The 26,925-nt window shown below is 37.9% G+C and overlaps 1 protein-coding gene across 5 annotated transcripts in view; it reads left to right on the top strand.

The window, feature by feature from the left end:
- Positions 1-26,925, top strand: part of ZFX (zinc finger protein X-linked) — a 38,797-nt gene that overhangs the window by 202 nt on the left and 11,670 nt on the right. Inside the window, exons 1-3 of one of the 5 annotated variants that reach the window (XM_070366234.1) lie at positions 94-393; positions 16,425-16,513; positions 19,706-20,275. In XM_070366234.1, coding sequence (XP_070222335.1) covers positions 16,453-16,513; positions 19,706-20,275 — 631 coding nt within the window. In that variant the 5' untranslated portion in view covers positions 94-393; positions 16,425-16,452. Of the gene's footprint in view, positions 1-93; positions 394-965; positions 1,419-8,927; positions 9,074-16,424; positions 16,514-18,045; positions 18,101-19,705; positions 20,276-26,925 lie in introns of those variants that run through there. The other 4 variants (XM_070366237.1, XM_070366236.1, XM_070366238.1 and 1 more) reach the window with 4 other exon arrangements.

Genomic DNA, 26,925 nt, shown 5'->3' with positions numbered 1-26,925 from the left:
AGCGGCGGCGGCGGGCGGGAGCGCGGAGGAGGTGGAAAGAAGGGGGGCGCTGTCACGGAGACTGCGGCCGCCGGAGACCCCGCCGCAGCGAGGCCACTGGGCTCCCCGGTCGCGGAGCGTGAGCGCGCGGACCGGGGCGCCAGGGGGACACACCGGGCAAAGGAGGGGGCCTATCTATCCTTCCGCATTTTCCTGGGTCTCTCTCCCGGGCGGTGACGTGACGTGCTGACGGCGGGCCCGTGCCGGGGAGCTGGGCCGCTTTTTGTCAGCTCCGAACTCGGCCCCTCCTCCCTCCCTCCGCCCGCCCCACCAGCCGGAGCCCGGCCCAGTGCTCCAGAGAAAGGCCGGCCTGCAGCACCCGCCACCGTCGCCGACCGCCCGCACGCCCGTCCGGTGAGTTCCGGGCGCCGCCGCGGCCGTAGGGCCTAGCCTGCGCGCAGGGGCCTGGTCCCGGCCTGGTCGGCGGCCCGCGTGGCGCCCTTCCGCGCTAGGCCGGGCGGTGTGGCGCGCGGCGCCGAGCAGGCCCCAAGGAGGCCGCAGTTAGGCCCGGGGAGGAGCCCGGCTGCCTTGAGCGGCGGCGGAGGCGCGCTCCGCAAACGGGCGGGCGTTGGGGGAGGGTTGCCCGGTGGCCCTGGAGATGGCCGAGGGGCCCCGGGTCGGTGTCGCGGCCGGCCTGGGGCATCGCGCGGGGGTGAGGCCTGGCAAGGAGGCGAAGGCTGCAGGCGTGAGGTGAAGGCCGCAGGCCGGCCGGGCCGATTTTCGCTATGTAAATATCGACGGGGGGGGGGGAGGGACGGGGGACAAGATGGCGGCACCTCGGCGCCTGCTACTGGGGACGGTTGAGGGGGTTGCCGGGAGGGGGAGCCGCCATCTTGAAGGCGGCGTCTGAAGAGAAAATTCCGCTACAGCCCGTGAGGGGGGGTCGGAGAGCGGGCGGCGGCGGCTGCGGCTCCGGTGACGGGTCCCGGAGGCCCGGCACGGCAGCGTGTGCGTGCGGAGGGGGCGTGCTCGCTCCCCACAGCGGCCATTGCCCTCGCCGCCATGATGGGCGCTCGGGCTCCAGGCGCTCGGCGGCAGCGCCACCTTCCTGCCCTGCCTCCCGCAGCCCCGTGACTGGCTCCTGCTTCCGCTGTATTTTAACTGAGCTGCCGCAGGCGGCCATAGCTGGCGCCCGGGTGCCGGTGCCATCTCGTCCCTCAGGTCCCTTCCCCCGCGCTGGTAGTCATTTGAGGGTCGTCCGGACGGATGGCCGCCGAGGCATGTGGATTCATCACGCAAAAGAGACCCCAAGACATTTTTTAATTTTTACCACATCGAAGTCACACGTGACTGTTAGGGTGCCCTAGATGCAGTTGTTTTCCAACAATCACCGTCTTCTCGAGTAAAAAAATTAAGGAGTAAAAAAAAAAAATTGATAGGTAAGAAGTTCTTAACCACTTTTATGCTATAAGGGAAAAATGCAAATTGCACAGCACGCAAACGGAGGAATGAAAAATCTTACGGAGTCATTTGAATTTCATTAATTCGGCAACAGCTTTCTAGAAAAGATACATTTAAGCTCTTAGCGATCTGTTGGTAGCATTTTTTTTTCCGCCAGGAGTAAGAAAAGGGCAGAAGTTTTATATTCTTACTAAAGGACAGCATAAAGTGATGCAGTGCTGTTCATGTGCCTGGTATGGTATTCAGTTTCTCTATTTGATGTGAAAAACTCTACGGTGCAGTTCCACCTTGTAAGTAGTTTTGATTGCATACTCTACTCTCCCGTGAACTCGGAGCCCAGTGCCAGGTGGTGCTCCGAAAGAGTAAAAAGATTCTTGTAGTGCAGACGGCGACTCCAAGAAGTTCGTTGTTCAGAGGCAGATGAGGTGAGATGGACTGAGGTGGTGCGGGGAAGGTACAACCAGTTATTGGGGTTTCAGAGGAAAGCAAAGTTAGGTCACATTTTGAGGTTACTGAAGGATGGGTAGGACTTTGTTTGATGGGGGTGGGGAAAGGGCGTTTCAAGGGTGAACGCTTCCTACAGAAAACAGCGAGTGTGTATAATTTGGCTGGTGTAGGTAGGGGAGTGGTGGCTAAGGTAGATCGAGCTTGCTTTGCAGGTAGAGAGGCTTATACTTGATGGGAAAAGCCCAGAGAGCCCTCAAGTATCAAGAGTGATGACGCACCTGAGCCCGGCTTTATAGTCTCTTGGACCTTCCGGTGGCCTCAGAAGAGTTTCAAAGTTGAGATATGAGAGTAGCAGGTTAACCTTGAAAAGCAGTGTTTCACTACAGGAATGATTATCAAGAATGTTCGAAAGTAAAGCCAATTTTGCTACTTTAAAAAAATAATCTGTAAAAGATAACTGCTCCTTTTTCTTGTCCTAATTTCTCACTTCAAGTAACCTTTTGTTCAAGAGTTGCTATAATTTCTGTAATAAACCAATGGGGAGGGACTTCTAGCTTTTCATTTACCGTGGTTGAACATTACAGGATCAGTGCTGTGGGTTACTTTACCAAAAGGAGGAATGAACCTGTAAGTATCCCCATGGTAATTTTTAAAGAAGTCAGTTTTAATGATGATTAAAAAGGCAGCAGCCTTCAGATGGCTCTTTTGGAATCCCTATTTTTCTGCTTGTAAGAGGAACCACCTTTTTGATTAAGAGGGTAACTAAGGCTGTTCGCTAAACTAAGCCTTCTCATGTTTTGATTAATATTTGAACTGGTCTAGATGCACATTTTGGGAATGTGTCTCCTAGAATTTTATGATAACGTAAATTTATAGGTAGCATAAATATTTATTAGAAAGTTGTTTCACTTTTTCCATTTTTTTTAAAAGAGTCTCATGTTGATTGTAAAGGGCCATGGGTTAGAAACGTTTGAGACAGTGCGTTGTAGGAGGCTGACTCTTAAGCAAGATACTAGGGTGGGCTGTGGTTGTTGGGATGGTAAAGGTAAACGTAAACTTGAAAGAACCAGTTGCTTTGTATCTTGACAACTGGGAAATACATAGAACTCTAAAAGAATTGTTATTGCTGCACATGCAGTGCAGCAGCAGTGGATGTTCCAGTACAGCAAGGGTGGATGAATAAGATTCAGAGTTAGACTCAAGTTGTATAGTTAAGAGGACAGACATCTATGGTTTAAAACTGGTGGAACACTGGCCATCTTGGATAAACGAGGTGTTGATTTTCAATTTGTGTATCTTTCAGATAGATGCAAGTTTGCCTTTTTTAAAAAGCATGCGCATAATGCATTGAAGAAAAACTTTTCTTTCGCATTGCTGTTTGTAAATGCTTCTTTTCTAAACCCATCTAGACTTTTATTGCCACTGATGTCCTTGTTTATATCATTTGTGTTTGTGTACACTGGCAATTCCAGACTTTTCTTTTTTACTTTTTAACTCCTAAACCTGTCCTTTAAACCACTCAGCCTCAGCAGAGATTACCTAATCGTTTACTTAGGCCAGAAAGATAGATGACTATCAGATATAAGCAATTGAATTTCCTTCCTGCCACTTCAAGCTCTTCCTTTGTCTCTCCCTAGGCTGTCCTCCTGTTCTTCGCTTGCAGGAAGAATTGGCCTCCTTCAGGCCCAGACGCTCTGCCTGTGGGATCCACTGGTCCCAAAGTATGGAGCTCTCTGTCAGTGTGGTTCTGCCACTTGCATCATTGCCTTCTAACTGCTGGTGCCTTTCCCTGTCCTTAAAAACATTCCTGGGTTTGCTCATCTTAAAAAAACTTCAGCTGTTTTTCCTTTCACCAGCACGTTTATTTCTGTTCATCCCACTTTTCTAGATCCGATACTTCCCAAATTGGGAAACTTTCCCACAGCATGTCAGCAGGTGTATCTCGTAAAAGTGTTCTGTGTTTCAGAAACTCTGTGCTTCTCTCTCTTTTGGCATGGGATTTTCCTCCAGGTCAGTCATCTATGCTGTTTTCTTGAATCTTCTCCCGTGGTTTTGGTGCCATTTACGATGCCCACCCTCTTTTCTAGTTTCTCATCTAGCATTTCCAGTTGCCTATTAACCACCTCTATTCAGGTGTCTAACATGGCCGAAACCAAATTTATCTGGAACATAATAGATGCCCAGTACTGTTTATTTGGGGGGAAATTGCTCTTTAAACCCAGAGCCCCTAAAATAACTCCTGCTTCTAGCTTGTTTTCTTTCTTTTATGGCACCATCATTTTTCCAGGTTTATTCTTCTGTCTCATATAGCAGTGTCGGTATGTTTTAATTTAGCATTTAATTTATATTTTTGTTATCTTTTCTAAACCTGTAGAGACAGGTTCTCATTTATCCTTGTCCCAGAGCATTACCTGGCACATAGTAAAGACAGTTACCTAAAAACAATTATCTCAATTATTGGGTGCAGAGAATTGTATGTAGTTGGATAGTTTTCAACTATTAAAGTATCTGTCTAGTCACCGTGTTCTTTGACCAAGGGGTGTATGTAGTAACACATACCACATAAGCTGAGTAACCCCCACTGCTTAAACTTGGGGTTAATATAGCCAGTCTCCTCTTATTCCTGTCAAATTATTTTCCAAAGAACTTTTTTTTTTTATAAAATCCAGGAATCTTGTAACTATAATTTACTCAAAGGGAGGTACATTTTGAGGAAGCTACACGATCTTGAAAATACAACCATTAGGATTGAAAAAATATTTAAAATTTTAAAATTATGAAATATCTCCGAATTGCTAAAAAACAAGTGTCGCTCAGATTTAACAGATCTTAAATATCTTACACTTATTTGTTTCATAATTTGCTCTGTGTTTAAAGAAAACATCACAGATTATAAAGAGTGCCTCCCTATCCCGTTCCTGTCTTTTCTTTGCCAGAAATAACCACTGTCTTAATCCGTATGTACCAGAAACAATATCAAGTACTGCTTTGTGTGTTTTAACTTTACATATATGGTATCGTACTGTGTTTATCATTTTACATATGTTTTTTCACTTAGTAAAGTGTTTTTTGAGATTTTTTTTATGCTTGTATGTGAATCCGGTTTAGCGATTCTCAGAGTGCTCCAGGAATTCCCAGGGATCCTTGAGATTCTTCCAGCCTCATTCTTTTGTGCACTGCACAAGTACTGTACAAAGGCGCCACGAAACATGATGTCATGATAGATGGAACACAGACGCAGTTATGGGAATCCAGCTGTCCTCTATTAAGCCTGTCTTTGAAGAGATTTGCAGAAATGTAAAACAGTGCTACTCTTTTCACAATTTTTTTGTTTTGAAAAATAGTTATTTAAAAATCAGTGTTCATGTTTACATACAGTGGGTTGATTTTCTATGAACTAATAAATCTTTTTAAGATGTCTCGGATTTAATTTTTAACATAAACAGGTCTAGATAGAACCCACATAAACAAAAACTCTTTGAGGTCTTCAATTTTTAAGAGTGTAAAGAAAAAAAAAAAAAGTGTAAAGAGGTCCTGAGTCCAAGAAATTTGAAAACCACTGATCTACCTCATTCATTTTACTTATATTTTAATGTGTAAATATACTGCAGTTTATTTATCTGTTCGTAGGGAGGGGCCCTTAGATTGTTAGCAGTTTTCTGCAATTTCAAACAACGTGGCCCTGAGCATCCTAATAGGGGGTTCTTCTCTCTTGAGATTGTAGAAGTCGAGTGGCTACGTTCAAGAGTCAGTGCATTTGTCAATTTTATTGGGAATTGTCGACTTGTGCTCCATTTGACATCCCCACCAACTGTATATGAGCCTCTATTTCTCCAGACCACTGCCAAAAGATTAGACTTTGCAGTTTTCTCCAGTCTTTGGGTAAAAATGGTATCTCATTGCTGTTTTCATTTTGCATTTCTTAGATTACTCATGTTGTTGAACTTTTTTTCCCATGTATTTATTGGCTGTATGAATTTTCTGTGACTTACTTGTGCCTAACCTTGGTCCATTTTTTATTGGATTGTTGCCTTTTCCTCATTGGTTTATGGTTATTCTTTTTATATTCTGAATATTAATGATGTGTAGTTTTACACACTGAAAATACCATTTTCTAGCCTGTGGCTAATCTTTTAGTTTTGTTTGTGGAATGTTTTTTGTGTGGGACTTCTTGATGTGAAAGTAGTCAGTTTTCTCAGGTTTTGTTTTTTTTTTAAATACATGTCTTATGTTTTCTCATATCAGCAAGAAATTATTCCCTTGCCCCAAGGTCATAAATGATATTGTACTTTTTTCATATTTAGATCATTGATTCATCTGGAATTTTTTCCCTATTGTGTGATGTAGGGATCTAATTTTATCTTTTTAATATGAATTTGCTGAGTAGTTTGGCCTTCCTCCTCACTAATTTGTAACACTACTCTTGAAGTTTATCGTGTACTCAAATATATATATATCTGTTTCTACTTTTTTTCTGATTTCATTGGTCTGTTTGACTATAATACCTTTACCACTCTGATTTAACAATGATATCTTTATAATTAAATCTTTTTAATATAAATTTATTTTAATTGGAGGTTAATTACAATATTGTATTGGTTTTGCCATACATCAACATGAATCTGCCACAGGTATACACATGTTCCCCATCCCGAACCCCTCTCCCTCCTCCCTAATTAAATCTTAATAAGTGTTCTTTTTCAGAGTTTTAAAGCTGTTTTCCTTCCTTTATTTTCGGGTCAGTTTGTTGGTTTGTATGAAAAACTATTGGATTTTTATTGTATTTTCATCAAATTTACAGAATAGTACATAGATAAATACAGATATATGCTAAATAGTGGAGCTGGGATTTGAGTCTTGGTTGTATTCTACTGCTTTTCATAAAGCTCTTGCACAGCTTTTATTAGATTTTTTGCTAGAAAAAATTTGTATAATTTTTGTTATTGTGAATATTTTTTAGATATTGTTTCTATTTATTGCTGATATATAGGGAGTACTATGGACTTAATGTATTGATAGTGTAACCTTGTTGAACTTGCATATTACTATATTTCATAGATTCTGAAGTACATTTCCCCCCCCTCCATTACATCTTACATCTCTCCCCCTCAGAGAGTCACATAGATCTTCAGTTGATAGTGTTCTTTAATCATGGTTGTCCATGTCTTGATGTTATCGTCTTTATATGCATCACTTAAATGAGTATGTGGATTGTTGTTTTGTAATTTCTTGCTCAGCAATACAACTGAAGGCAGAAGGAATTGTGAAGTGAGTGTCTTTACCGGAAAGAAAATCCCATAGATAATAATGGAATATTTTGCGAAATGCTGTATCACCAATACTCTTGTTGGTAGAGGAAAGTATTGTTAGAAAAAATTGAAGAGCTTTAAGTAGAAGAGCATTCCAGAGTAGGACCCTGAATGTGAAGTTTTAGGAGTACTCCTCTATCAATTTCTTTTGCTTCTATTTTTTTCTTCTGTATATGCACAGGCTATGATGGAAATACATCTAAATCAGTCTAAAAGAATTGTCTTGATAAGTCTAAAATGAAATTTCTAGATGTTAAAGTGTAGTATCAGTTTAATTGACAGTGTATTTTCCTTAATTGTAGGTAGAACAAGGATGCATCTTAAAACAGGTGGTATTTTTGGATTCAGTGAAATGTGGGAGTTTATAATTCGTTTGTATTTTCTAAATACATAAGTGTACGTGAATAAAGATGTTTCATTTCTTCTTTTGATTCCTTTTTGCCTCTTTGTTTTTTGTTTTCTTTTTCTTCTACTTCATTGACTAATGCCTCTAGCACAGACTTGTATGAAAACATTGATAACAGGCATTGTTGTCTAGGTACTTTAATGTTTAATGGAGTGCTTCTAATATTTTATCATTAAAAATGATATTTTGGTGGGGTTTTTTTTTTTTTTTTGGAGGGGGGATATATTGAGTATTTCTTTCTGAAACAAGTTGTGTTTAATAGAGATGATCTGTTTCTAGAAAGTTAGAATTCATCTGTGAAATTGTCTTTGCCTGGTGTCTTTTTTTTTGAATTGTTTTTTGATTAATAGTTTTTTTCATGATGATAAGTCTTTTGGTTTTTCTTGAGTTTTCTTTATACAAAATAAAGTATTCTAGAAAGATATAACATTTCAAATATATTGGTATAAAATATATAGTCTTCTCTAATGACTTTAAAATGTCTAACTTCATTAATTTGTTCCTTTTTTGTACTGCCAATAACTTGCCTATATTAAATACTGCCAATAACTTGACTATATTAAGGCTTTTAAAATAGTTCTTTTTATTGACCCTTTTTGTTTCTGCTCATATGGTTAATATTTCTATCTTATTTGCATCTATTCTGACATTTTAAAAGTTTAATTTGAAGTTTAGCTCATTAGTTTTTAATCTCTACTGTTAAATGCCTTTAAAACTATAAAATTTATTCTGAACTGTAACTGGATACTGTGAATTTGATATGAATTGATTTTTTGTTATTTCTAAATGTATTGTGATTTTTATAATTTTCCTATTGCCCATTGAATTACTAAGACTTTCAAATTTATGGGAATTTTTTTGGGGGGTGTTATTATCTCTGTGACATTTATTTCTGCTTTTACTACTTTATAGTTGGGGGACATTGATTAATACACAAAAATTAATTGTATTTCTCTATACTAACAACAAACAATTTGAAAATCAGATTTAAAAGCCAGTACAGTTGATTGATTGTTTGATATTTTTGTTTTAAAAGCCAGTAGTACAATTTATAATAAGATCACAAAGCATTCAATACCTTCAAATAAACCCAGCACAACTTACTAAGACCTTTAGTTAAAAAGCATTACTGAGAGGAAATGAAAGACGAGCTAATAAATGTAGAGAGACACAATGTTCATGGATCATAAGTGTCCATATTATAAATATGTCAATTTTGACATACAGATTCAATGAAGTCCCAATCAAAACCCTAACAGGTTTTTTTTTTTTTTTTTTATAGACCATATCAGATTTATATGGAAATGAAAAGGGCCTGGAATAGCAAAGCCAGTCTTGAAAAAAAAAGTTGGAAAACTTACACTACCATATATCAAAGCTTATTATAAAGTTATAATGATTAATATAGTGGGTGCAAGGCCGAATTGGTCAGTGGAACAGAATAGTCTGAAAGTAGACCTACATATATAAGGTCAGTTGATTTACAACAAAAGTGTGTTGGAATTTTAACTGAATGTAGTAATCAAAGAGAATTAATATTACTGATCCAATATATTGAAGAGCAAGATTGATTTTTCTTTGTATTTGTATTTTTTTAAAAAATCCTTTAGTAGAGTTTTCAGTTATTCTTATCAGTGCTATTTTACATTTTTAACTATGGCATAAACAAGCTTTTGTCTTAAAAAAGAAAAACCTTTGCCTTCAAGTATATTAATTTTGTATCAGCACACTTCATGAATTCATTCTGAAATTAAGATTTTAGTTGATTCTCTTGAATTTCCTCGGTAAGTCATATGTAAATAAATATAATTTCTTTCAAATAATAATTATATCTTGCATTTCATTATCTTACTGCTATGGCTGTCAGTTCCCATACAATCTTAAGTAATATAGTGGGCATCCTTGTCTTAAGTTTGACTTGAGAAGAAATACTTCTAGTGTTTCATCTAAGTTTTAATATATTTCTTTTTGTTATAAAGTGATACTGATATCAGTCTCCTATCTAAAAATACATATTGTAACATGAACTAGTTTTTGATTTGCGTGTACTTGTGTGTTTTTTTAAACAACTTTATTGAGAGAAAGCTGTTACAAAATACACCCTTCAAAACTGTACACTTCAGTGAATTTTTTGTAGATTGAGTTGTCCTCCTATCACCTGTAATTTTAGAACATTTTTATCACCTCAGAAAGCCTGTACCCAGTTAGCAATCAGTTTCCACCCCCTGCCCCTGCCAGTCTACTTTCTGTCTGTATGGATTTGCCTTTTCTTCCCATTTCATGTTAGTGGAATCCTGTTGTTGTCTTCCTGTTCTTCCTTTTTCTCTTCACCACCTCCTTCTTCATAGTAAGAACACTTAACATATGATCTACCCTTTTAGGAAATTTTAAGTGTACACTACAATATTGTTAGCTATAGACACTATGCCATATAGAGGATTTGCAGAACTCTATCCTTTACCATTATCTCTCCAACATCTCCTCCATTTAACCCCAGGGAACCACCATTCTACTCTCTGCTTCTCTGAGTCTGACTGATGGGATTTTGAGACTGAATACTATCCCACTGTATTTATATATTACATTTTCTTTATCCATTCATCTGTTAGTGGACGTTTAGGTATTAATATTTTGGCAACTCTTAATCTGAACATGAATAGGGGCTTTGGAAAAATAAGGTTTTAGGAAGACTTGTCATTTTTAGGTCTAATTTTTTTTTCCCGTTTAAAAGCTTTTTTTAAAGAAAAGTTTTTTAATTGAAGTATAGTTAATAGGCAGTGTTGTGTTAGTTTTAGGACAAAATTTTAATAGATTTTGAAAGTTTGAACTCTTAGACTTTAACCAAAAAACCTTGAAATGACTGATTGGCACAAATGGTTTTATGGGAAAAATTATAATCTGTAACAACTTGGCATTAAATTTTTGAGCAAAATGTACAGAATTCTGAGTAGGACAGGACAAGGAAGGACAGGCTCTGACATTTACAACAGGAAGCATTTTTTTTTCCTCTTAACACAGAGGGTGGCAAGGTTGTTTAGAATATTCTGTTAGTGGAATTTGAATTAAACCTTTTAGCTTAATATTACTTATATATATTTTTACTTATTTTTTGAGTGTTTGATCTGTCAGGTGTTGATAAAAGTTGTAAGTTTTTACTACTATTGATTTTTTTGGTTCCGTTTCTATCTCATAGTTTTCTTTCTTTTTCCTTTTACATATTTCCATGCTGTTTTATTTGACACATACAAATTAATAATGACTTGAAGGTAGACTAGAGAACACACATTTATTTTTACTTTCTTTTGAAATCACATTGAGGAAGAAGTATACAAATTCAAAGAAAAAAGAAAACCTGAGGGATATGCCACTTGTAGTCCAGAATATGATGAATTTCTGGTTGCATAAAGCAATTGGGAATCAATGACAAGGCCCTAGAGAGCTTAGCTTAATGAAATGTATCCCTATTTGAAAAACTGGAAGGACCGTCCCTAAATTGTCATTTTGTGTTATCCCCAGTGTCAGAAGTGGGGACATCCTAGGAAAAAGAGCAAGCCATGGGCACAACCAGATAATTAAAGTTATGGAAAGCCAAGCCATTTACTTATCCGTATAGATGTCTCTAGTAGTTGTCCTTCTGAGCTAATGCCAGAAATTTGGCTTTTTGAATTGCAAATTCATCCATAGGAAATTCCAATGTGAGTATTGTGGGGAGAAAGCTAAAAGGGCAGTGCTTTAGGTAGCTTATAGCTATCCTGAGGATATTGGACCTCCAGTACCTGCGCTATGGGATACTCATCCACCATAAAGGAAAGTCTGGCTAATTACATGGTTCCTTTCTCTCCCTTGGCCTTATTCTGGACAGGACTCCTTTGGTCAGAACTTGGGTTCATTGCTAGGCAACCAGGGATTCTCACTTGGGCTGAGAAAATACAGAATATAGCCCAGCTATCAGAATGTAGTCTAGACCCTCATCCACAAATATACGTGGAGAACCTGTAAGAACAATGCTTTTGAGGAATACCATTTGTCTGAAAGAGAGGCACCAAATTCAACGTATTGAATAATGAAACAGCAGAGGGAACAGTTTAATATAGAGTACAGAATAAATTCTCAGAGATATTTGAGAAGATGCAGTATCCACTGAAAAAAGGTTACTGTGAAAAAGAAAACTAAGTTTATTTTGAAATTAAAACTTTTTAAAAAAGCTTTTTGGCCATGTTACTTGGCGTGCTGAATATTAGTTCCCTGACCAGGGATCGAACTCATGCCCCCTGCATTGAAAGCACAGAGTCCTAGCCTCTGGACCGCCAGAGAAGTCCCAAAACATATTTTAAGTAAAAATCAGTGGATGGGGTGAAGATCAAATAGCTAGTTTAGAAGAAAGGGTTTAAGGATTCTGAGAATGTAATAGAAAAGGATAGAAAATACAGGAGAAAAGGTTAAAGCAATGTGGAGGCTAGATTTAAGAGTTCTAGCATTCTGTAATAGAAATTCTAATAAGAATGAACAGAGAAAATGGAAGAAGTGTAGAAACAGAAGAAAATTTCTTCAATTCAAAAAGGGCTCAAACTTTTGATTGGAAGATTGCCACTGGGTTCTGGAGGAAGCCCACCAGAGCTTGTTAGAGTGGTAGCGATGAAGATAAAGGGAACATGATGAATTTAAGACTGGCTGGCTGTGAGACAAATTTAAGGGCTGAATTGGTGAGAGAAGTGAAATAGCATTCCAGATTTGAAAGTTAGATATCTGAAGAAATGATAGCTACATATCCCACATTGAAAAATATGGGAAAGAATTGGTAAAGAAATGTAGCTTAAGAGAGAACATATTAGGCTTTAAATGTAAATTTTAAGCAGTTTCATTTTCTTTTTAAGAAAAATTCTGTTACAGACGGGTCTGCTTTTGTTTGTGTTTCCTGTGACTTGAGCGGTTGCATCTAACATGTATAATACAGTTTGAGTCTCTGAGCATGTCTTAGGGAGAGGAACTAGAGTTATATCATGAAATTAAAAGGCACTGAGTTTTTGGAAGACCAGAAGCAGACAAGTGATTCTTGTATGCTTATGACAAAAAGCAGAGGGAATACATAAGTACCCTGTTAATCTGCCTGAGAGGAAGACTGAAAGTGTCTAGGTATCACAAGATATAAAACAAATAAATTATATTCTTTATCCCTAATTTAAGACATAAAATGCCACTGCTATACTTATTAACTTGGCATGGTATTTTTATTGCTTTATTTTAAAGGATGGAAGAAAGTTATTTGAATTTCCTGAGTTTAGCTCAATCCATTATTTCTCTTAAAATGGTATGTTTTTCTGCTGTGAATTTCTTGCATAGCATTTTTAAGATCATGCATCCAGGAAGGGAATATTTTACTGAGCTTAAGGTGACAGTGGGGTCCTGGAATTATTTTGAGGGCATTTGATAGACTAAAACTATGTGTTCACCCAAATCGTTGGGTTCTTGGTTCTCTGAACCATTCTGCTGATTTGTCTTCAGATTCAGCTGGTCCCTGGACATGGTTCTTGCAGCAAAAGTAGGGGCACTTTCAGTTACATTATCAGTGTGCGCCCCCTACCACCCCGACTTTGTCACAATCCATAGAGGTGTCCTAGTCCCATTCTAAGAACATTGGTTTCAGTCTGATGATCAGAGAGGTTTCTAACCCAGAGGGGTTACAAAGTACAGTAACCTCTGCCTGGAAGTTCAAAACATGTTTTTTTCCTGATTTGAGTTTTTATAATGACAAAATAGAAGGAAAAATAACCAGTCAAAACTGTTGAACAGTTACTGCTTACCTGAGTCAAAATAAGGTGAGTGGACAGACACCCTCCATTTGGACCAGAGTATCTGTGGAAATGGATATGATGTGAAATATAGAGAATAATAGCAAATAAGTTTAATATGGTAACTTGTGTTAATATTTTAGAGCACCCTGAGTTTTGGGGAACTGCTGGAGCTTTCTGAGCAGGGAGTGCCTTGAACAAAACAGTACTTCTGAAAATTAGTCTGCCCACAGATCGCAGGAATGCCCTGGCAGTTGGCACCAGCCCTTACTTGGAGGTTCCTGGTCATTTGTTGTGGGAGTGGCAGAAAGTGAAAGGCCAGTTGAGAGGCTATTTTTGTCCCTTGGGATCAGGAAATGTGAAACCGAGAGTGAATGGTGACACTAGAAATAAAAAGGGACAGATTCCAGGGAACCTGTGGAGAAGGAAGGGACACAGTATGACAACCTGGTGGAATATAAGCAGGGAAGAAGGAAAAGGCCTTAGTGGTCATATCGGGAGAAAGCAGGATTTTCTCCTGATGAAAATCTTCAGCAGACAGCCTGGTGGAAGTGTTAGGAACTACCCTGAGTATTGGATTTGGGGAATTATCTTTGTGTAAATCGTAATTGAAACTCTGGAATAAAGAGAAAGAAGAGAATAGGGCTAAGTGTCCTATCCTGGGCATGACTGAAGTAAGGGGAGAGGGCCAGCAGAGTAGACAGAAGCTGGGAAGATAGGGAGAGACAAGAGTGTCACTTAAACTGAGGAAGGAGAGAATGAGGGGATTAGCTGTCAAACTCTTTAATAGAAAAGCTGAGAAAAGGGGTTACTGTGCAGATGGAAAATTCTTAGAGCTGATGGGTTTGGGTTTATGTAGGGAAATTGGGGAGAGGAACCTTAATACCTTAAGAAACCCTATTTATTACCTTCTAAATTGGCTTAGTTTCATGTTTTAAGACTATGTCATTATGCTTAGAAAATTAGCTTACATTTATAATTTTGTAGTTACATTTTTAAAACGGGAGAATGGACTATGGCCAGAGGTGATTTTGTTGGGGAGAGAGCAGTGACAATTTATTCAGAGCATTTATGTTTTACTTTTTTTTTCTTTTTTACATTTTTTTATAGTTGAAATATTTTTGTTTTTGGTCCGTTTAATTTGAACAACTTCAAATAAATAGCATGAAACATTCACTTTCCTGAAAATGGATAGAATACATCTCAGAATTGACAAACTGAAAATCTGTTTATTAATGTTACTTGAGTTTCTCATGGATATTTCATTAAGGATTATATATGTGTATATAAATGCAAGTTTAGCATCTGAAAATAATCATAATTTACAGCAAACAAGTACAGTCAGAAAAAGGGAAAAAGGATAAAATGCTGTAGAAATTCAGAGGAGGGGGGATATTATTTTCATCTTTTTCTTTTCTGGGTATGGGGAAGGGGGTTTGGGGGAAGGTGTTCCTGGTAAAAGAAATTCTGAGCCAAGTATAGAATTTGGATCTTATGTGCATATTGAGCATTTTTGTTTGGTTGAAGTGTGTGAATGTGGTGTTCGGGGATGTTGCTTGAAGGAGAGAGACTTAGGAAGATAATGAGAAAAAGATAATTTGCAACTGGCACTTAGAAGATGGCAGAAGTTTCATCTTTATTTGAAGGAAACAGGGAGCCATTAAACATTTTTTGAACAGAGGCCTGATATCACCTAGCTGATGCTTTAAAAAAAATGACTCTTGTTTCTGTTGTTTGAAATTTTAGCAAGCTCCTGTGGCACTTTTATCATCAGCAAAAGATGATAAAAGTAAAAGAAAGATGTGTTTAATACTACCATTTAGGTTGGATTAGAAAGTGAGAAAGTAGAGATAAGGAAACCAGTGAGGGAGGAAGTTTATGTAATACTTGTAACATGAGTAAGCCCTAATCCCTGATGTCTGCTCTTTTGAAGCAGTGATTAGTATTAAGTAGTATATTATTTGATTGGTTAATTTTTTTGTTGTAAATTTTTGGCTTAAGTAGAAAAGGGAGCATTAAGGTCATTGGGGTGGCTTGCAAAACTCAAGGCAGACTGTAGCTGGACCTCAGAAAGATCTAGAACCAGGAGCTAAAAAGCTATAATTGGTAAGCTTCCCTTCCCTGCTCCCTTTTCTCTATTTCTCAAGGTATTCACTGGATTCTTTTTCTTTTTTATTTGTAAACTTTTATCTCACTAGTCTAAGCTGAAGTTGGTAAATAGTCTTCCTCACCTCCTATGTTCCAGCCATGAGGAGAGGAGAGAGAGAATGATAGACTGAGTGACTTTTGCTCATGGTTCAATTCTAGGGATAGGACTTTGATTTTATTGTGCTCAAAGATGAACTTATTTGTACTGTTTTATAGTTAGTGCCAATCAGCTATGGCCAGGAGAGTATAAATTCACTGTGGGAATTTACTTCTCTAGACTGGAGGGTTAGTTAAGAGGTCATTTTAAGTTAGGCAGAGATCCTAAAGGGTGTTTGCTACACACACTTTGAATTTTTAACTGTTGTTTAATGTATTGGTTGGAAGATAGCAGACTGCGTTAAATTTAGAGAAGCAGTAAGAAAATTGTGCAGGAATTTCCTCCCAGTAAGCTACAGATTGAGTCTTAATAAAGCCAGTTGACCTTGTGTGAGTGAGGAATATTACAGACTGAGAGGAGACAAGAGTGCTGGGATGCTGGAAATGTTCTCTATCTTGATCTGGGTAGAATAGTGATTACCCAGATTTATGCATGTGTCAGAACATCAGGATGTTTGCTGTATGTATGATGTATGTAAGTAGTATCTCAGAAAGTCTAGGCAAAGTTGATTTTTTGATTTATCTACCTTTGCTTGTCATATAGATGCCTATATATCATTATGGTTTTGGCAATTTAATTTTAACTTTTTTATTTCACCTAGATACATTTTTGATAGATATTCATTTGTCACATAATTTTGAGTGTTTCAGAAGTGTAAATATTATATGATATTTTTAATACATGATATAAAACACCTAATGCTTGGTTTACTTTCTCCCCTAATTTAGGAGCTGTGACTGATGAAAATTAAAGGCCATGGATGAAGATGGACTTGAATTACAACCACAAGAACCAAACTCATTTTTTGATACAACAGGTATAACTATTTGGATTGTTCCGCTTCCCAACTACCAGATTTGGAGTTGGTTGTCAGATGGACAAATTGCTAGATGCTCTCATTGATATTCACATTTAGGTATCTTATTATCCTGTCAAACCTACAGATGTTGAAGTGAGTACATTATTATTTCCCTGCCTAAAAATATGGCTCCCTCTTAACCATCACTCATATTCTTGTCACTAACAGCATGGAGAAGGCAATGGCACCCCACTCCAGTACTCTTGCCTGGAAAATCCCATGGACGGAGGGCCTGGTAGGCTGTAGTCCATGGGGTCGCTAAGAGCTGGACACGACTGAGCGACTTCACTTTCACTTTTCACTTTCACGCATTGGAGAAGGCAATGGCAACCCACTCCAGTGTTCTTGCCTGGAGAATCCCAGGGATGGGGGAGCCTGGTGGGCTGCCGTCTATGGGGTCGCACAGAGTCAGACACGACTGAAGCGACTTAGCAGCAGCAGCAGGAGCAGCAACAGCAATAGGATCAAAACCTTAGTGTATAGTTCAATTATAGCATTAAGTTCTATTAAAGTTCTTCCTTTGAAGATATTCCTTGTTTACATCTCTTCATTCTACTTTCTTCCACATAGACGAACTCTATCATCTCATTCTTAGTCTTCATTAACTTTTAAATTCTTTTCCTTCCCATTAGTCTTTTTTGCCTAGCCCAGCAGAGTACTCATCATAAAATAACATGTGGATGTTGTCATTTCTCTGTTTCCCATTATCCAGCAGGTAAAGTATAACCCTAAGGCAGTCTGTTTTCTGACACCATCCTACTTTTAAAATCCTCTCTCTCACAAGGTAACAAAAGGAGCCATTTGCTTCAGGAAGATGGAGTCTTACCTCACTCCCCAAACTGTTCAAGAAAAATTAAATTTATGAATTTCTAAAAATAGAAGAAGAAAAGTATTCACAATTTTTAATTACTCATGGTTCCCATTATATAACATAGTGAAGTTACTATGCTAGGTTTTGTAATGTAAAATGGTTTTATATAACATTAACTAGGAATCCTTATAAATAAAATGTTAATGAGTTTTCCATTGGACTTGAAATGACTATTACAGTATATTAAGGAAATAGTAATTAACTATCAGGAAATTAAATATTAATGATATTTAATTTTAACTTTTCTTTAATCTCTAAATCTAATGGGGGTTTGTGTATTTTTCTTAACAATATGGGATAGTCTTTTGATTCACCTTTGGTAATTTCAGCTTGATAATGATAAATGCAAAGTTATGATTCTTTCTTCTTTAGAACATGAAGTATAATTAATGTGCTTGAAGGAGAGACTAAGCTCTTTGAGAAAAACGCACGCTATTTACTAGCTTAATCTTGCTGCATGCAAGCCTAGATCATGGGCTGACGGGTAAATTGAAGGGCTGTTGCATTTTAGCCCTGATTGTTAACACTTATGGTGTTTGTTTATCTTTGAGCAAGTCACTTAATCTGCCAGGGCCTCCATTTCCATATGTCCTAATAATAATGAAACCTTTCATTACAGTTTTTCAGAACACTTCCCATATATTCCCATTTGATCATCACAACAGTCCTGTGAGGTATGCATGGCAGATACTACTGTCCTCATTTTACTGATGAGGAAACCTAAACTCAGAGGTTAAATGACTTGCCCAAGGTCACAAAACTAATAAGTGTCCAAATCCTGCCCTGTGGTTTAGATTTTTTAACCGGTACTCTTGCCACTAAATGCTTTCATCTTCATGCCTGCAAAATGGAGATTACAGTGCTCTATTACTTGATGTTACATTGAGAATATTGAAAACAGTATAAAACATTTTGTGTGAGTTCTATGGGAATTAAAGCAAACACTTTGTTATTTCTAGGAATAATTAAAATTTAAATGAATATTAACTGGCTTTAAGATGTCTTACATTTTTAAAGGTTCTTTGGCCCTTGTTGATTATTTGTGTTTGTTAAAAAGTTTTTTTAAAAAGCCCTGTGTGTCTCTGTGGGCCTGGCCATTGATACAGTCATTGAGTTAGGCAGCTGCTTGGACTCAGCTTGGTCTGAGTCACATCCAGAAGTGCTAATCGACTGAATAGCTTTTTAGGTAAGACTTTTATAAAATATGTTTGCTTTTTTCTGGATCAGGAGCCAAGATACTGGATTTGTTTTGTCTTACATTATGTTTTGGCAAGGATATCTGATTTTGATTCTCATTTGTGGCATTCATTCAGAGTAATATTTACTGAGCACCATAATCTGTGCAAACTGTGTGATCTTGGTGAAGTCATTTAATCTCACTGGGCTTCAAATGATTCAACCCTCTACCTTCATTCGTTAACTGCAGAGTGGACTAGAATAGGGTTTCTTATATTCTTAAGAACTGCCTGGGGGATTGGGATATGGGAAGATGGGAGGAAGCTGGATGGAGGCAGACTACCCTGGTGAAGTTGGATCAGGCCCTGCTCCAACTAACTTTACCCTCCACTGCTGCAGAGCAGCTACACTTCTATTCATCTTACCTTTCCACAGAGGCTCCTTAACCAATTGTCTTTCCTCTATAACTGTGGCCTTCTAGCCCTGGTTTTATTTATGGCCCAATCCTTTTTATATTCTAGATTCAGAAGATAGTTTCTGAATTTCCATAGTCATAAATGGAGGATATTGGTGGGATATTGTCCTCAAACAAAACAGGAGAAAGGGGAAAAAATGGAAGGGAAGTAAAAGAAAACATGGGAGAGATGAAAAGAAGAAAAAACATGAGAGAGACATGGAGCAAGAAGGGAAAGAAGTGAAAAACATATAATGAGGGAAATGGTATATTTACCTCCTGAAGTTGCTTTACTTACTAATTTTTATAATCATAATCATCCCTCAAGTATCTATACATGTGGGTTTAATCTTAGCCTAGGAAATTACTTTCATGAATATATTTTTTTGTGTGACTGTCTCAATTTTTCTATTATTTCCTTATCAGTTGATTTGGGATGAGTGTAAAAATTCTTGTGTTAAGAATTTCTAATTTCTGATATGATTCAAAAATAGAGTTCCTCTTTATTTCTTTAATCTGTCTTAATGTTTGAGACAACTGAGGCGCTCTAGACTGTTTTCCTGGTAGAACTTAAGTAACATTTGTATTAATTGAGGTAGTCATGCAGGTCTACCTGAAATTTGTGATTTTAATTTTTGTTTTTTTTAAGGAGCTGATGCTACACACATGGATGGTGATCAAATTGTTGTGGAAGTACAAGAAACTGTTTTTGTTTCAGATGTTGTGGATTCAGACATAACTGTGCATAACTTTGTTCCCGATGACCCAGACTCAGTTGTAATCCAAGATGTTATCGAGGACGTTGTTATAGAAGATGTTCAGTGTCCAGATATCATGGAAGAAGCAGATGTATCTGAAACAGTCATCATTCCTGAGCAAGTGCTGGACTCAGATGTAACAGAAGAAGTGTCTTTAGCACATTGCACAGTCCCAGATGACGTCTTAGCTTCTGATATTACTTCAGCCTCAATGTCTATGCCAGAACACGTCTTGACGAGTGAGTCCATACACGTGTCTGACATTGGACATGTTGAACACGTTGTTCATGATAGCGTAGTAGAGGCAGAAATCGTCACTGATCCTCTGACAGCCGATGTAGTGTCAGAAGAAGTATTGGTAGCAGATTGTGCCTCAGAAGCAGTCATAGATGCCAACGGGATCCCTGTGGACCAGCAGGAGGATGACAAAGGCAACTGTGAGGACTACCTTATGATTTCCTGTAAGTCTTGTGGTACAGTGATTGTCAAAGGTGTTTTCAAAGGTTGTCTTTCCTAACTTAGGTTGGGAGGATATTTTCTTGACTTCTATAAAGTTAAATTAAATCTCATTGACCTTTCTTCATTGTTGTTTCAGTCTGGACCCTGTAAGATAACTCAAAATTAAGAAAACTGAAATGATACAGGATAGAGTCATTTCTTTTTAAGGACACAATAGAAGGATGAAATTTCTTTCGTCTAGAAAGACAAAGGTGGAAAGGAATAGAACTGAACTTTGTGAAATCATGAAGGATGTGATTAGGCTGTTACAAGCCTTTATTAGAATTAGGAACCCTCTTGAAACTTAAAAGAAAAATGTGTAATCAAACTACTTATATTCTTGTATATGGATGTACAGTACTACTTACATAATACTTATTTACTTGCTGCTGCTGCTAAGTCACTTCAGTCGTGTCCGACTCTGTGCGACCCCATAGACGGCAGCCCACCAGGTTCCCCGTCCCTGGGATTCTCCAGGCAGGAACACTGGAGTGGGTTGCCATTTCCTTCTCCAGTGCATGAAAGTGAAAAGTGAAAGTGAAGTCGCTCAGTCGTGTCCAGCTCTTAGCGACCCCATGGAGTGCAGCCCACCAGGCTCCTCCGTCCATGGGATTTTCCAGGCAAGAGTACTGGAGTGGGGTGCCATTGCCTTCTCCGACTTATGTACTTATACAGTATGTAAAGTGCTGTTTATTATAACAGCATGGAAAAGAGCTCTGGCATAGTATTTAAACAAATGATTCCAAAACATGATTTCAAATGTGACAGACTCATACTAGATTATCGAAGAAAAGTAACTGTTTTGGAACACACCTCTAACATCTGGGAGGACAGCTGTGTCGTCTTACAATCTGTTTCTTCGTGCCTCTGTCAGAGATAAAATCCACAGTTGAATAGACCACAGTTCTGACCCAGTCTGGAAATTCCCATGCCTTTAGGAACTAAATTCAAACAAGACTCACAGACTGTTTGCTCATACAAATTTACAAGACTGTTTGCTTTGCTTGAATACCTGTTACAGTTAATTTAATAGAACATGTTGGAGTCCACCAGCATTTTAGGAAATACCTTTTAAAAGTTCTTAAGATTTTGGAAATCAGAGAATTGTTTGTGTGAAAAGAAGAAAAATGCCTTCACTCCAACACGTTTATTGTGCCTCTACTGTGTTTCAGAAATTTGTGTAGATAGTGCAAATATAGACTATAGCCTGCCAGGCTCCTCTGTGCATGGGATTTCCCAGGCCAAATTACTGGAGTGGGTTGCCGTTTTTTCTCCAGGGGATCTTCCCAACCCAGGGATCAAACCCGCATCTCTTGTGTCTCCTGCATTGGCAGGTGGATTCTTTACCACTGCACCACCTGGGAAACCCAAGAATATGGATATATGCTAAATAAAAAAACACAAAAAACCATTGTTCTTGGAGAGCTTGCAGTCTACAATGGGAGAGAAAGATAGGTCACACTATGATGTAGAGGTATGACTAAATTAATCTGGAGACAGAATGGAGTTGCTGACCTTTGAACTCAACGATGAGTTCCTAGTTTAACAAGATGAAGAAGGTCATGGATGAGGAGGAGCCATTCCAGGAAAATGGTATAGTATGTCAAAAAGAGTCTTGGCCTCTTCTGAGAATCATGGGAACTTTAGGATGTACTTGTATCTTTGTGCACTTTCTGTTTAATTACTTAGAATGCATTCCTAGAACTAGTATTGATGGATCAAAGGGTACACATATTTACAAGTCTGGTTATATTTGCCTTGATAGTTTGCCTAATCCTAGTATTAACTCCACCCACCAAGTTTATGAGAATGTCCATTTCCCTACATTCTGACCAGCGTAGGACATTGTTTCCCCTTTTAATTTTTGCCACTCTGACAAGGAAAAATATTAATACCCTGTTTGAAACTTGAATTTATTTTAGGAAGATAATCCTAGTAGTAATATGGAGTAAGAATAGGTGAGGAGAGTTAGTGATAGAGAGTAGTCGAAATGGTTCCTAGATGAGACAAAGAAGATCTGAGTACCTACATAATAGTGGGAGTATAGAAGGGGAGTTCAATTTAAGAGAGTTTAGGAAGTAAAATGAATGTGATTTGGTGATAGATTTAGGGGTAGGGATTTAAGGAAGAAAGAATTCAAGGAGGACCCTAAGGTATTCTACCTTGGGAGATGACTGCCTGGTTATGCTGTTACCTGGGAGGAGAAATAAATTCAGTGGAAAGAAAGTGATTTAGGACCTGTTTAAAGTTTGGGTTGTTTGCTGGGAACAATCTGGTGGATGTTTCTGTGGAAGTTAAAAATATGAATTTGGTGCTTTTGAGAGAGTTTGTGACTAGAGCGGAAGAAATTTGGGACAAGAGGTTGTATAGCTGGTATCCTGTCCTATCTGGAAATGGATGGTGGGCCCCAGAAAGTGCTTATCAAATAAGAATGTCAAATATTGATCCTTTGGGAATTTAAGAAGTAGGCAGAGAAGAGCCCATGAAAATCAGAAAGGTTTAGGAAAAAGAGGAAGAGAAAAATCTTTAACACTGTCAAAGATAAGAATTACTAAGAGTGTCAGTCACTGAGGAGGGAGTGGCCTTTTTCTTTAGGCAGTTAAGAAGTCATTGGTATCTTTTTCAGTGAGCCTTTGTTTTTGTGGAAAGGCAACTTTATTTTTAATTAAAATTTTTTTCCTTTTTTTTTTTTTTAAATTAATTTATTTTAATTGGAGGATAATTACAATGTTGTGATGGTTTTCTCCATACATCAACATGAATCAGCCACAGATATACATGTGTCCCCATATCCTGGACCCCCCACCTCCCTCCCCATCCCATCCCTCATGTATATTACCATATGTAAAAAAATTTTTATTTTAACTATTGGGTATAATACAGGCTCAAGGATGTATAGTACAACATGAGGAATATAGCCAATGTTTTGTAATAACTGTAAGTGGAAAGGAACTTTAAAAATTATAATAAAAAGTTATTGGTATCTTAATTAGAATAATTTCAATAAAGCATGGGCCAGTGGAGAGGATGTAGAGGAGATAAGCTATAATGGGTTGAGAAGTTGATGGAAGTGGTGGGGTAGGTGAAGCAGTTTGTATAAATTGCCATTTTGGTCACTGAAGGGATAGAAAAAGCATGAGTACAGGTTTTGATGGTTGGCTGGATGGTGGAAGTGTGTTGAGCATTTATAGGTTTATAGGTGCAGAACACAAACTGTTGAACAGTCATCCCTTTTCCCTTCAAAGTAATAATCATATTAAACTGTTGGCTTTGGAATCAAACCAGTTGAATGCCTTGTAATTAATTAGCTTTTCTCTTGTTTCTGCTTCCCAGTAAAGACACTTCTTTTATGCTGCATTTTAACTTAAAACCTATATTGATTTCAGAAGTTTAGGATTGAGAGGGCTTTGTGCCAAACATACACAGGAATGGCCTGATTTTATCCGTGATAGAGAATGCCGAGATGCCATTATTAGCAGTCAGCTTTAATGCTCTTCATAACATGAGAGAGATGGTATCTCTGAATTCCTGTGATGTTTATTCATTACTTGATAGGTCAAAGAAGAATATGAACAGATGTTCAAATATTCTTCTCATTAAAAATTTCAGGAAATCATTGAATCGAAAGAAAGATAGCGCTAAGTCGTGTGCGACTATTGCAATCCCATCAACTGTAGGCTGTCAGTTTCCTATGTCCATGGGATTCTCCAGGCAAGAATACTGGAGTGGATTGCCATTTCCTTCTCCAAAGGAATTGAATCGAAGAGACTGCTAAATAGCTTTTAGAGTCTTTAGTGTCCATCTTGGCAGATTTCTTCCCTCTGAAGGTCTCATTTAAAAAGATGATGACATAGCAAGTAGTAGTGTTGTGGGTAGTGTACATTGGCACACTCTTTCACAGTATAAGCTGCCTTTGAAGTCAGAATGATCTCTGTCTTTGCTGTCTAGATGTGATTGCTTCTAAAGTGTTTCTTGAGGACAAGAACTATCTGTTGCATCTTAGCTACTTACATATCTTCCTCATCAAACCCTTTGGCATATTAGATGTGAAATATTTGTTGAATATATGAATGCTATAGCTGAAAATCTGTGGACATTATGCCTCATCTAAGGTATTAATGACACATTTCTTCCCTTCCAGTAGCTGTGGCTCTTGGTTCTGGTCAGGCTGGGTTTGGTAGCTTTGCTTTATGGCACTTAGGAGTTTTTTGTCTCTCTGAAAGTGGAGTGTTTGAGTCATCCACTTGTTACTCAAATTGTTCCTTAAGTTCTCCATTAATTTGAGACAGCTTCCAGACATCCCTAATTTCTTTGCAGTGATCTTCACCCTCCTATAGTTTCACTTTGCAGCTGCATGGTCAAGATGCTACTTGGTGAAACATCAGTTTGTACAATAGGGAAAGTTAGAGAAGATCTGGTGATGATGAGTTAGGCACTACCTTGCAACAGCTGCAGGAAACAAAATATTCTCTGGGTGCCTCTGATTGATCAACGAGATGTCACTCTAGGTCTGTTGACATCTTTCATGTCTTTTAATTAGAACAGTTAGATCGGAGATGAATAGGAGTTAGATACTCCTTTCTAATCCTATATTCAGTTTAAGTTTTGAAATTTTTTTTTTTATGGTAACAGCTTTGTACACATACTGTACCATTCACCCATTTAAAGTGTGCGATTCAACAGTTTTTAGTATATTCATAAGCTTGTGCAGCTATCCTCACAATTAGTTTTAGAAATTTTTTTCATTTCCCCAAGGAGAAACCCCATGTTCTTTGAAGTATCACTCATATCATCCCTCTCCATCCTCTCCAACTCTAAGCAACCATTCTGCTTTCTTTATTTGCTCATTCTGGACATTTCATATAAATGGTATCCTATAATATGTGGTCTTTTGTGTCTGGCTTCTTTTACCTAGCATAATGTTCTCAACATTTATCTCTGGTTTTTATCTAAATGTGGTTTGATTGTTATCAGGTCAATATGAACAATTTTTAAAACTTATTCTAAGAGATTTATCCTCTTGTCCTAAGAGAGATTATTTAGTTGGAGATTTGTAACAGGTTGGTAACAACAAAAATAGGTAATAGTAAATCTTCACTAAATAATATCTTTGTGCCTAAGCTTATACTTTGTTAGTGTCAGCAACCTTATAATGTTGGTGTTATCACTGTTTTACAGATTGGGTAACTGAGACTCAGTGGAAGTAAATTGTCCAAAGTTACATATACAGCTAGCATTAGGGTGAACATTTGAAATCAAGTGTGTTTTATTCCACAGTTTCTAGTCCCTACTCTAATATTGCGTTTCTTCATGTGTGTGTATATACAGTTAATACTACAAAGCAGTAGAGTTTGGGATAAGTAGTGTTTATTGGTGGATAGTGGAGGCAAATAAGAGTTGCAATGATTTACTAAAACTTACCATATTACTGCCAATATCTACGTTAGGAAATAATTTAGAGGGGGCCCAAATGCTTTCTTAATTATTAACCCATTATAGCAGAATCTACCCAGACAGCGCTGATGCCCTATTCCATTGTTTTTCTACTACAAAAATGTTATTTCAAATGTTATATTCAAAATATGTTTACATGAGATAAGTGAATTGTATGTGAACTATTATTGTTTTACTCTTGCCCATGTTTACTTTTTTTGTATATATTTATTTACAAACATTATTGATAAACCATGATAAGCCAAGAACCATGCTAGCTGTTAGAAATAAACAGTGAAGGTCTCTGACTTTTTAAAGTTCACAGTCATGGAGAGAAGACAAACAGAAACAGGTAACTACCATTGAGTGTGTATATAACTGGATGTACCAAGTATTTTGGAAGCACTAAGTGAAAAGATGTTAGGAAATTTGGGGTACACTTGATTGAGCTAAATGCCATAGAAGTGTTATAAGCCCAAGTTCTGTGGAAGCTTGCTTGAAGACATATCTTAATTTATTTCATCTCTACTCCTATGCATTTCCTTCCTTCCTTAAGTTGTTTTGAAGCAAATTCTACCTATCATTTCATTCGTAAGTATTTGAGTATATAGTTCGCAAAGACAAGGATTTTTAAAAAATGAAACAGTAACACCATTATCACATCTTTAAAAAATAGTGTATGGTGAACTTAATTTGAAAGGGGAATGAAATGTTCAGTGGGCAGCCAAGAGGGGAGGAATGGAGCATGCTTAAATGGAAGGAGCTGGAAAAGATAAGTTCAGAGACTTTTGCTTGGGGTACAAATAATGCGTTTGCTGAGGCAAATGAAGGAAGTGGTGAGAAATGAGTGGTAAAATAGGGAAGGGCACAAATCGTACAGGCTCTTAAATATCTTGTACTAAGAGGGGAGTTGTTAGAAGGTTGTAAGTAGATTAATAATAACATACCTAGATTTACAGTTTAGAAAAGTAACCTTAATGGTAATGTTGAGAGCAGACAAGGTCAGCGTAAAATCAGAAACAAAAAAAAAAATACACTATAGGAGGAGGTTGTAGAAGTCCATGTGAGGAACAGCTGATGATGGTTTGAAATAAGGTTCTCTCAGTAACTGAGTTTGGCAGAAGCAGCTTTGTGACGTATGTAGAAAGTAGGATTTGGATTAAATTTAGGGTTGAGGAAG

Source organism: Bos mutus, chromosome X (assembly GCF_027580195.1).
Source record: "Bos mutus isolate GX-2022 chromosome X, NWIPB_WYAK_1.1, whole genome shotgun sequence".
NCBI lineage: Eukaryota > Metazoa > Chordata > Mammalia > Artiodactyla > Bovidae > Bos > Bos mutus.
Note: the sequence above shows the minus strand (reverse complement) of the source record. Positions and strands in the feature narration are given on the sequence as shown.